Source organism: Notamacropus eugenii, chromosome 3 (genome assembly GCF_028372415.1).
Source record: "Notamacropus eugenii isolate mMacEug1 chromosome 3, mMacEug1.pri_v2, whole genome shotgun sequence".
In the NCBI taxonomy this organism is placed as follows: domain Eukaryota; kingdom Metazoa; phylum Chordata; class Mammalia; order Diprotodontia; family Macropodidae; genus Notamacropus; species Notamacropus eugenii.
The window spans coordinates 22,716,592-22,728,965 of NC_092874.1; the positions used below are offsets into that span (position 1 = coordinate 22,716,592).

Sequence of the window (12,374 nt, forward strand, 5' to 3'; positions counted from 1 at the left end):
AACTGTAGCTTGACTTGAGTGAGGCAGATGGATTTGTGCACTGCCACTCTCCTGAAGGAATTTATATAATCAGTGGATAAAACCACTTTGGGTGGGGGGCTGATGACCTTTCAAAAGTGTGGTCAGCTAAAACAAACTGCTTTCCTGCAGCTAAAGTGACCATTAGGCAATCCTGCTGCCAAGCCTGTGAGACAGAACACATAAGCGGTAGCCCTGACGCTGTATAATGCAGTAAGTACCCTAGGTGAAGTAGAACAAAACCCTTCAGTGGGTACCAGTTGGAAGTATAACTTACTTGGGGGAAATCCCAGAAGAGACGACCATAAAGACGACCTAAAATCTAACATTGGGCCAAAAACTTCTGAGTTGCAAAGAGAATTAGGGCACTTCGTGTTTGGCTTCCAGTGGGATAACTTGAGATCAGTTTTTTTAGTTAGTTAAGCCAAAGCTTAATTTATTTGAAGAGAGAAGTCTTTAGGCTTGGTCTAGCAGAATTGTGTTTGTTTTGTCTGTTTTCTTCTTTCAAAGATTGTGAAGTTTCTGTGTTTGGTAAATGAGCGAAAGTTGTGCCAAAGTTTTGTGGGGGTTTTTTTTTTTTTCTGTTTTTGTAGTGTTTTCTTTAAAAAAAAAATCTACGTGGTGCCAAAAAAAAGGAACTAGGGTATTTATTTAAACACCTCTCTTTGGAGTTTGTTTCCAACAGTCTGGAGCTGTATAAAAATCAGACACTGGTACTTGCGTTAGACAAACATGCCTCTGATCCTGAGTCCCTCCCTCCGAGTCCTTGGCTCCCTGCTCGATGATGCAGGATGCACAAACGATTACACCGATTTTATTTTTTTAATCTTATCTGAAAAGTTGTTGGGTTTTTTTGTTGTTTGCCTTGTTTCTACCTCATTTTTAGAGAGACAGCATCTACCTCACTTGAGCACTCAACAGGTCTCTGAAGAAATAGTATTAAATGAATCCATTTGAGGAAAAAACCCAGTTCTCCCATGCCTACAGAGTCGAACACATCCATCCATCGACCTGCAGGGGATTTTGTTGGCTTTCAGGAGGACTGTTCAGTTGCCCTTGTTAGAGAAACTCTGAATTTAAACCAAATGTTCTTTAAAAAAAAAATACTTACTCCCCAGATCCAAATAGTTCTTAACAAATTGGACTCTTTATTTTAATGAAGAGTTACGCAAACGTGTTTTAAAAATCCACTTTTTTTCAGTATTAAAAGCAAAAACTATTAGTCATTTGAAATCTATTTGGAATTTGAATTTGCAACCTTACATCCTCAAGACCTTTAGGTCTTCTCTCTTCAAGAGAAAAATATTTTATTTTATGTTTGGATGTTTACAAATACATCCAGTTAGAGAAGATTGTATTGCTATAAATGCTTTGGACGGCAGAGCTATCTATACCAAATGTTTGAAGGGAATGAGAATTGTTTCGACTTTGTGATTGTATGTGTTGCTTTCTTGACCCAGTGGGATGTCTTCCGCCATGACCTATGGTAACCCACTTCTCTTCACATTTGGGGAGAACTCTTTGAGTGTGAATGTGTTTTTTTGTTTGTTTGTTTTGCTACCAAAGGTAATCTGAGGGGGAGTTTTTTTGGTTGTTGGTTTTGGTTTTTTTTTTTAAATAATAAAAGTTGAGAAGCACATTACCAGAAAGTAGGGTTGATCTCCCACACCCCCCACTTCCTGTTTTTCTTGGTAGCTTCAAAGTTGGGGATGGGGGAGGGATGGTAGTATCTAGAACACCCCCCTCCCCCCCCCCCCCCCCCCAGTTCAGTGCATTGGGTTTGTGTCATGGTGAGAAGACATGCCTCTATTTAAAATAAAGAAATAAAATGATCTTACGGGTTAACATTAAGCCAGATAGGTGGGACGTTTCCCACCGCCATTGTTTAACCAATGTTGGTTCTAAAAGCTTTGTGAGTACCTGCATGGTCTTAGACCCTGTCAATGATTGTATGAACGTTACAAACTCAGGTAGGATTGGTTGTGAAGGCTCTCCTTTCACGGAGCATCCAGACTGAATGTTACCTGTCTATCAAGTGAACGGAGTCGCTGCCTGCCAGGCCTTTGCCTCTTTCTGTGTGTAGCTTGCTTCTTTAGTCTGCTTAGCTTTTTTTGTCCCCTGAAGGATATCTGCATCCTGGGCCTGGGGTTCTATGTGTTATCTTCTGGTGGAGGGTGGGTGTTTTCCTTTTTTTATTTTTTTTTCCCCTTAAATCAGTACAGGTTAAGTGGTGGGGTGGGATGGGTGGGGATCATTAAAAACTAGTTTATAAGGTTTAGTAGGGTGGGTGGGAGGGGCCTGTTAGCATGGTTTCTGAGCACCTGGCTTACTCTGTCTGTTGGCTGTTGTGTCTTGCCTTGGCAGAGACACTTTACTCCAAGTATACAACATGGGACTGATAGAATTGGGTCTTTTTTTTGGAGGGGGTGGGGTGTTAAATACAAAATCAAGAGGTGGATGGGAAAGGAATCCTGGTGTCCTTAGGACAGACCTCAACCTTGCTTTTTGATTTACTGAGGTCAGACATGATCTGGAAAGACCACTGCTCAGAGTAGAATTTCCTTATTCCTTAACAGCTGGGCAACTTTCTCTTTGACTATTCCCCTGTTGCAGGACTGGAATTCCATAGGGAAACTTAACTTCTCAGTACTTAGCAGGCATTAATTCATCTTAATTTGGCAGACTCAGTCCACCTCCCCTAGAGGGGAGAAGAGGAAGGCATGCCCTTTCGCTTTCCAAAACAGTTCTGACCATCGAATCCCAGGTCCTGTAAGTAGCCAGGCATGACAGGCAATGGACAGAGGTGTTCAAAAACTCCTGTGTAGACAGAGGCTTCTGAATGTATCACTGTGGTCCACAGAGAAGGCTGGAGAAGGTAGCAAGGAGATGCAGTGTCAGCTACCAGCAGCCTTAAAACAAAGTTGGTGTCTCTTTGGACATTAAAATTGTTCCTATGCAGTTTATTTTATTTTGTTTAATCAAATAAATGTGAGGGTTTTTTTTTTCATCGAAGCTGTGTCAGTGTGATTTATTCCTGGGGGGAAGCCCTTGTCGAAAGGCTGAATTAGTTGAAGTTTGGAGCCCAAATGCTTTCCATATAACCCGAAAGCCTTTTCTGCTGCAAAGCCTCCCATTTCTATGACTTTTGGTAATTTCTTTATTTGTGGCTTCTGGTCTTCCTTCCAGCTCCATCTACTAGTCCTCTGCTTACATCATACGTAGGTGGGAAAATGCCCTAGCCTTAAATCGGGATCACATCCCTGTGTCCATCCCTTAACTATCACTGCTAAGTCTTCTGCCCCCTTGGGCCTCATTTATTACATGAGGAGGCCAGACTGGGTGATGTCCAAGGCCCTTTCCAGCTCTTAACACACCGAGTCCTTTGGCAAATTCAGGACAGTTATTTAGTGCAGAGACCAGTGACCGATTCGTTATTTGGCAGTTTAAAGTTATTTCTCCTCAAATGTCGTACTGCTGCCCTGTAGTGACAGGATGGACCTTGCCAAGTAGCCCTCCAAATGTGATAGCAAAGATGGTGGCCTCAAGAGGGGATTAGGGAACCCCTCAGCTCCCTTGGCATCAGTTGGCCCAATCTCATCAGGTTTGTTGGGCAAGTAAGTGCTGATGGGTAACCTGTTCAATTTGTACTTAACACACTTTAGTTGGCAGTATCCTAAATAGTCCTAAAATGCAGATTTCCTATGTAAACATTTCCACGTGTACATTTTGTGTCTCCTTTGCTGTTCTGTTACCTACTTGCCATAAATGACCACAATAACTAAACTGTCACTTTGTTATAATTGGGGGTAGGTGGGTGGAGGACGGGAACGTGTTATTGGCATAGGGTGCTCCCATGGAGAAAACTCCCTCAGTCAACACGTATCCTTCAGCTTAGCCGTTTGGACCTCTTAAGGCTGAGCGCTTTGTCAGAGGTGACAGATGTTTGGTTTTGCTTCACTGGCATTCTGTGCCTTGACAGAAAAAAATAAAGATGCTTTGGCATGGAGTTGCAGGAAAATGCTAGCCCTGGGTTTCAATTTTGCCTCTGACATTTGGCAGGTCACTGCCCCTCTCCAGGTACTCATTTCCTCATCTGTATGAGGGTGGAAGGTTGGCCTGAAGGCCTCTGGAAGTCACTCCTTCCAGCTGATTCTTCGAACAGTGAACTTGGGGGTGGGGGGCAGCTTCTAGTAGTGGGCCTGCCCCTCCTTTAGTGAAGGTACCACTCCATGAAGCCACTGGGAGTCAGTGGGATGGGGGTCATCCTGACCTCCACATGCCACCAAGGCCATCCACCCTCAGGGCCCAAGTCCTAGGGTCTGGTGGAACAGAGCAGTGCTCGTCTGCACCTCAGTGGCTACTGTGAGGAGAGCATCTCCAATGAGTACCCTCAAACAAGAGAACATGACCTTTGGGCGACATTTCCAGATTGGTGGAAGGCCAGGAGGGAAGATGGGATCAGATGGGAGCTTCCAGCTTCCAAAGCTGCCCTCAGGTTTAGAACTGACTGTGGAGGCCATGTAATCCAGCCCCTCTCCCGTTAGAGGGTTTAGAGACCTGGGCTGAAGGGCGCAGGAGTTGCGGGCCCCATGAAGTCAGGCTGAGAATATTATTTAAATAATATTTGAATGAAGGACAATACAAGGAGCTGTCTCTGAGGCAGGATTCAAACCCAGGTCATCCTGCCTCTAAGGCCAGCACTATCTATTACACCATTACACTGTTTAATTTTGAACCCAGGGCTCTTGTCTCTGAGCAGACTTCCATTCTTTTATTACATGGGACAGAAGGGTCAAGATTAGTTTGCATTCTCTCTGGTGTCCTCTCTCTGGCCCTTCCAAAACAGCATTTGTCTGGGCACCTACTAGGTGCACGGCACCAGATGGATTATGATAGACTGTTGTTGAGTAGCTGGGGTTCTGACTGGGGCGGGGGGGAGGAATTGGCAGAGATCAGAAGAGGAAGGCTGCCAGGTGTGTGCCTAGGAACCTGGGCTCCCATGCCACCCAGGAATGATGGGAACTTAACCTCTCAATGTTGAATGCCCTACAGTGTTCAGGAGACCATGCTAGATGCTGGCACGAAATCCATCCCTGCCCTCAAAAAGCTTTTCTGCCGAACAGACTTTCAGGTAGGTGAATGCTTCATGCATGCTTCAGACTGAAATTCCTGGCCTGCCTGTTTAGACTTTTAGGTCCAGTTGTTACCAGTGCCCTGTGGCTCCTCCGAGGCCTGCAGGGCAAGTTACTTTCCCTTTGGGGCAAACTCAAAAGCAAGGGCCATTCAGAAGCCCAGGCTTCCAATCCTGCTCCGCCAGGCCACTAAGAGTTAACTTGTGCAAATCACTTCTGGCTGGGCCTCCGTTTCCTGGCGAGAAGAACTGGCGGATTGGAAGGGTCTCATCCTCCCTCTTACGCCAAAGGAAGAGGAATCCCCAGTATCACATGCTTGTCATTCTCTGCTTGAAGACCTCCAGTAAGAGGGAACTCACTGTCCCTTTTTAAGGCAGCAGTCCAGTTCACTTTGAGGAAGCCTGGCATTCCCTCTCATTTCCAGTCTCCTGAGGCCAAGCCGAATAGGTCTAATGCTTTCTCCATAGGCCAGCCTTTCAGATCCCTGAACAAGGCTTCTCCAGGCTGCCAGAAGGAACGTTGGAGATCACCCAGTCTTCTGTTTTACCGCTGAAGAAGCTGATTGTTCATGTCTGGACCTCTGCCATCCTGGTTTATCTCCTTTCTTCCTTCCTCCAGTTTGGTGTCTTTCTAAAGATGTGGTCGCCCAAACTGAACCCAACGTGCCGGGATGGTCTGACCTGGGCAGAGCAGTTAATTTTGACCTCTTCACCCTTCAAAAACTCCTAAATGTAGCCCAAGCTTGCATCAAACTGTTTTAGCTTCTACCTCATACTACATGCCTGCTAAGACTCCTGGATCTTTTTCAGGCAAACTGCTATGCATTATCATCCTGTACTTACGACCCAAGTATAAGCCTTTAAGATCTTTTCTCCTTCCAAATTCAGTTTCTGCAGCTGTTCAGAAATGGGTTGGACCAAGCTGACTACAGAGTCCCTTCTAGCACAGCATCAGAATCTAAGATCATGCACTGAAAGACACTGAATTTAATTTTCATTGGACTATCTCCCAAGCACATTAATGAAGTCCTAAACAGTATTCCTGAAAAATCGGAATAGATTAGACTCTGGACGTCCAGGGCCTCTCTCCTGGGGAGCGGAGGAGTTTGAGAGAAAAGTCCTTGCTGTTCAGCTCCCATGCAAATCAATGCAGCTGTGACAATATGTGGGGAGCTGAGAAGCCCCAGCAGTGGTTTTCAAAGGCTTTGAGTGATGTTGCTGCCTTCCAGCTAAACCCATCAGGAGGTGGGAAATGCTGAAACAAGGCATTAGCATTTGGTGCATGTGAAAACCCTGCATTCCTTGGGGGAGGGGAGGAATGAGAGGGGAAGCCAGGGCTGCCCGCTATTCATAGCCGAGGACCACACAGACACTCACTATCTACAGGAGCTCCCAGAGAGGTGGGGAGAAGGCTTTCTGGGGCCTCCCGAGATGCATAGGAAATGGAGCCATTTCCCTAACGGCCTGTGCATTCTGAAACTTTACAGAAAAGCAGGTTTTCCAGACGGTCACTACAATGGATGCTTCCCCCAGGATTCCAGGATTGAATTAATTTCATCTTTGTCCACTTGCACCCAAACCCCGACTGGCTCTGCCAATTTAAGCAGCTGCATCTTTCCCGTTGTCCCCCTTCTAAAGCCAGACCTTAAACGCTTTTTGCTTCTGGGTCAGACCTGGTTTCTTTGGGTGGGACAGGCCAGATTCAGAACAGAAGAGGCTATATAGGCCTCAGAATGAGTTGGCTCCTCAGCTCCAGCTAGGTGTTCTAAACACAAAACAGTGGGAGCAATCAAAACTGCACCAAGACTTTTGGGACATGCTGCATCTGTACATATTCATCCCCATCACAAACACATGTTCTGGTTTTCTTATTTTTTTCTCTGTACCCTTAGGGCATAGCACGTATTAGGCCCTTGGATTTTAAAAGGCAGGTGGAGTGCCACAAATAATTCACTTCCCTTCTGGTCCCAGCATCACGGGGTGGTTGGGAAGAGTTACCTGAGACAAAGAGATGCACAAGTCTTTTGCTACTGGCCATCGGTATCAATCGATCAACATTTAACAAGGCCCCTTCTCTGAGCTGGGCACTGCGGGGAGAGAGAGGACAAGAAGGCCTCAGTGGCTGCCTGGGAGCTCAGGCTCAGAGAAGGCTGAGTGAGAAGAAATCGGAGCTGTTACTGTCATCGTGACTGTCTTTTGTACTCTGACTAGCACGGTGCCTGGCACGCAGGAGGGAAGCACTAAATAACCACAATCATCATACATCCGTAAATACAATAAATACAATAAACGGATTTTTTTGAGGAGTTTAAGGGCCTGGAGTGGCCAAAATCCTCCTCTGCTCTGGAAGTCACATGGGGCCACTTATCTGGGTTTCCGTTACCTCCCTAAAACGAAGGTTGGGATTGTTGTCCAGTCATGCTTCACAAGCCATGGACCACAGCCTGCCAATACTGTCCATGGGGTTTTCTTGGCAAAGACATTTGCCAGTTCCTTCTCCAGCTCATTCCACCAAGCTGCCCTTAAAATGTTCTAGAAGAGCCCTCTGGTATCACCGAGTCCACTCCCAACTCTGAGAACTCAGCATATCAGGATGCCCATGGTCACACTGAGGATTTCCAGTGCTCTGCCAGGACCTGTCATCTGGGAGATTTGAGAAACCATCAGGGGCAGGGATTCTCAACCTGCCGAAACCCGTGGGTGTTTCTCAGAACAAAGTTTTTCAACTATATATGTAGTACTACAAAGGAAAGCAATTACACTGATATCCAAGTTCATGGATCCCTTCAAATCTATCAACCCATCCCAGTTAAGAATCCCTCCCTATGTAGCTGACACAGCGAAGACCCACACATGGTGCATTCCAGCGTCTGTTCTGATGGGGGTGGGGAGGAATCTGGCTTCAGGGAATCTTTAGGATGGCTTGCTTGCTCCCTCCCCAGAGCAGCAGTGTCTAAGCTTCATTGGAAGGACAGGAATGACACTGTCCAGTTTGAGAAGGCCTCTCAATCTAAGCTCAGGGGACCTCAGCAGGTCTGCCAAGTTCCACCTTCTCCCTGTAAGGGCAGAGCCAGCTTGGGCTCAAGTCGAGATGTCTGTGACTCATCCTCTCAGTAGGTTTTGGGGCCACTGGCACCAGTGCCCATTATATAATGGGTCATCTTGAACTTTGTCTTGGTGAACATCCCTAACCTTTTCATTCATAGAAACCAGAGACTTCATCTTTTCTCTGTACAGAATCAAAAGTGGGAAGGATCTCAGATTGTCCAGCTGGGTCTCTTCACTTTATAGATGAGGATCCCAAGCCCACAGAGATCAGATGTCTTGCCCAACGTCACAAAGTTCCTGAGACAACCTGAGACAATTCCTCAGGTAAACTGATGTTTTTCCTGAATTCAAATAAAATAGATTAAAATCAACCCAAGGATGGGAGTCCACAAGGTTGCCCTAAACAGATCGCTATTAGGGAATAAAAGACTCATATAATGGACTGGGTAGGCATACCTATGGCAACCCTCTCTGCCTACTCCAAAAATAAAATCCAACAACCTTAATGACACCCAAAAGCCAATGCCCATTAATCTTAACTTGTTTTATGTAACCTTAGTTTATTTAGGAATCTGGCTAATGGTACTATCATCTTAAGATTACTTTTCTAAATTTAGCAGCTTCAAGAGTTAGAAGAAGAGAAAAACTCCAAGCTTGCCCTCTTTACAGATGAGTCTACCTGCAAGGAATCTCCTTTAGGAAAAAAGCTGTCATTTAGCTAGCTTGGCAACTTACTTGTCATTACTTTCCTATCCATCATATTCAGGGATTTCTTTTCCCTAAAGGCACCAAGGGAGCATCACTTACCCATTTTGTTACTTATAATCTTCTTTGGCTTGGGTAGCACTTGAGTCATGATGGCTCACTTGAAAATCGCTAATTAGCAACTGCCAGTGGATTTCAGGGCCAGCCCCTCAGCCACATAATCTCTCCTGGAGGAGCTTCTTGGCCTCTTTCTTTGGGGCTGATCTGGCCTGGGGTGGGTGCTCCAAAAACTCTACCAAACATGCCCAGCTGGTCCCTGCAAGTGGCAGCCTTTGTTGCTCTCCAAGCAGAGGGGCTTCCTCAGGCTTGGCTGACACACTAAGGACCAGCCCAGCAGGGAGGGACGGTTTGCATTCTTTTCCCCACATGGCGCCAGGCCTGGGAGGATTCAGAGCAAACGTGGGGCTCGATTTCTCATCTGGCTAGTTTTGCTAAACTACACCCAGAACTTGGTCAAGGACACACATAAGTCACAGGTCAAGTCAGTGCTGGGGGTTTTCCTTCTCCCTATGGAACAAGCTATGCTTTAAACACACTGCCATACCCCCATGCCAGCACAAGGCAGGTCGTTCCTCTGGCACTCCCCTTGGGTTCCCAGTCTTCAAACAGCTGCTGCTTTGTTCCCATTCTAAAAGCCAGTTATCTCTTCCCTACCTTCTCTTCAGGCCCCCTTGGCTCAGAACAGTGCGTGGGGCACAGCAGGCACTTGAGAAATGTTTCCTGGCCTGGGGAAGGGAGCTAAAGGGAAGGCTCTAAAGTGTGACTTTGTGAACCAGCATTTGTGAAATGACTTAAGGTCATTTTTATCGACTGGAAATGGACATTCAAGCATGGAAATGTGGAGCAAGGCAGGGGTTTAGCTTGGTGATCGCCGCCACCCCCCCCCCCCCCCCCCAAAGATCCACCAAGAGCAGCGGCACAATGTCCTTTATTGGCCATTACAAAACACACTCGGCCTTGGATCACTTTCTCTGCCCTGGAGGGAAAGCTGGCATCTGGATGGGTTGGATGGGCTGAGCAGGTGGGAACACTGGCTTCTTCCGGATTTCAGACAGCGTCTTCACTGAAGGGAGCAGCTGGTTCCTTTTGATGATCTGTAAGGCCAGCTGTGTATTACCTGAGTGGAAAAAGTTGTGATAAGAAAAACTCACTGGGGTGGGCACAGGCAGTCCAGCTGTGGGCTGGCCTTTGCAGGCCGCAGCCTCCATTCCCTGAACGTTTCTCTAACTCCCTTCCTTGAGTACCTTGGTCAGCCCACTTCCAGCTCACCACACTGACCAGGGAGGCAGGGGCCCAGCTCCAACTCTGCTCCCTGTATTTCTAGACCAGCCTCTTAATCTCCTTGGGATTTTGTGTGCAAAAAAGGGGGCTGGACTCTATTTCTAAATCATCGCTTGCCCCTTAGGAGAATAAAGAGGAAACTGTCTGACTATCCCTGCTGCTGCTGCCCAGGTGCCCTGGCCAGAGGCCCTGATGCACAGAAATCTGAATCCTGGTCTAAATCCTTTTAGAGATGAGGCTGTGGATCTACTTAGTGTCCGAGTCAGAATCTGGTTCCTTGCTGACTCTCACTTTAGCATTCTGTCACTCAAGCTACCTGGGTCTTTTGCTTTTAAAATCTGATGGATGAATGAGTGTCCTAGGAGAACACACTGGTAGGTGAAGCTTGGGGTGCCTGAAATCTCTCCTGTGTCTTCTGGGCCCCCCAATTCTCTTAGGCCATTGGAATTCTTTTCTACCAAACCCACGTTCCACTGCTACTCCTTCCCAAGTTAAGTTTTATTTAAAAACAAAACCAAGCCTTCCCCTCCCCCTTTTCCCCAACCTCTGCCTGCACCAGATGCAAATTATCCCCAAAGCAACACTAGAAGGGAGGAGCAGGCACATGGGCCTCTGTTCTCTCAGGACCAGGACTGGATTCCATCTATAGGCCTGGGGTCAAGCCCAGATTGAAAGCTGCATAGAAAGCTTCCTTCATCAGGCACCACGTCATTCAAAGCCTGGCAGGACATTGTCCAACTGATCTTCTGGTCATCTTATCTCAAAATCCCTATGATCTGACTTTTTTTGCCCAATCATTTGCATTTGAAAATGACAATCTGTCTGCAGAAAGAGGAGGTCAGTTATCCTTTACAAACAGAAGGCTCCTTGCTCTTGTGCCCAGACTGCACAAAAAGGAGTTCTCACTCACAGACAGTGTGGGAATTTACTGATGTTTTTAAGAGGTCAGCCAAATGGATTCAATTTGTGATTTCATGAGTCCAGGAAACCCTGGGTGAGCCTATTTCCTCTGCAAGCCTGAGATGAAAAAGGGCTTGCCCAAATGAGCCACGACGTGTCAGAGGCAGGGTGATACCATACGGCCCTCGAATTTCCAAGAAGTGACAGAGCACTGATCTTGAGGAGACAAGTCTCGTTTTGGAAACCTTGGTCCCTCTCCCTTGTGGGTTTTTGTATAACTGAAAAGGGGGAGTGGAAAAGAGAACTCACACTTGGCGTGAGCTCTTCTATTTTCAGAGATGTGAAGGACCTGGACACCTATTTGCTTTCACCAGTTCTGATTCCTTACCATTCTGTAGTTCGAGGTAGACAGCCAGCAGGATGGCTTCGGGTGGTATTTCCTTAGGATGGATCATGGAAGCCGCCTTTTCTCAAAATAAAACAAAAAGAAGTTAGCAAACCCATAGAAATAGTGAACTGAAACAAGAACCCAAGAGCCTGTCAAGAACAAAGGAGCAGTGCTTTGCTAGAGTCTGGGCCAAGAGTCCTGGGTCAGGCTGCATGGCGCACACCTGACCTTCTCCCCTAACATATCGCTCTTCCCTTCATTCCACAGAGCCACAAAGGACTTCACTTCCGTGGGTTTTGTGCTTTCTCGTAAGTCTTCAACATACTTGCTGCTAGAATCTAGAGACAAGGGACTGAAAATCATTTCTATGTCAAGGGCCTTGTGTGTGAAAATCCTGGGACTGCTTCCCTAGGCATCAGCCTCCCACTTCCCATAGAGGCACCTGATGGTTTTCCTTTGTAATCCTTTGTCTTTCATATTCTGCATTTAAAGACATTCTGAGACTGCTGAAGGGCACAGAACTGTACTGGTGCCCAGTTGCTCAGCTGTTTCAGTTCTGTCCCCTTAGGGTTTCTTGGCAAAGACACTGTAGTGGTTTGCCATTTCTTTCGTCAGTGCTTTTTATGGGTGAAGAAACCAAGGAAAACAGCCTGCCACACAGCTAGGAAGCATCTGAGGTTATTTCTGAACTTAGGGCCAGGTGCTACACACACACGCACATACTCACGTTCAGAATAAAACAGTACCCAAAACACTGCCCAGCATTTCAGAGCCCCTCCTGCTGCCTTCTCATGGTTTCTCCCCAACCTGTGCCTTGTCTGGCCCAGGGACAAGGCCATCCAC

General features: G+C 46.6%; 1 protein-coding gene across 4 annotated transcripts in view; it reads right to left on the reverse strand.

Annotated features, from left to right (window-relative positions):
* Positions 1-9,874: 9,874 nt before the first annotated feature.
* The window catches only part of CNOT10 (CCR4-NOT transcription complex subunit 10), a 60,494-nt gene continuing 57,994 nt past the window's right edge, over positions 9,875-12,374 (reverse strand). For all 4 annotated transcript variants that reach the window (XM_072651100.1, XM_072651099.1, XM_072651098.1 and 1 more), the window contains 2 exons: positions 11,532-11,607; positions 9,875-10,079 (listed from right to left, as the gene is read on the reverse strand). In XM_072651100.1, coding sequence (XP_072507201.1) covers positions 9,925-10,079; positions 11,532-11,607 — 231 coding nt within the window. In that variant the 3' untranslated portion in view covers positions 9,875-9,924. The remainder of the gene's footprint in view (positions 10,080-11,531; positions 11,608-12,374) is intronic.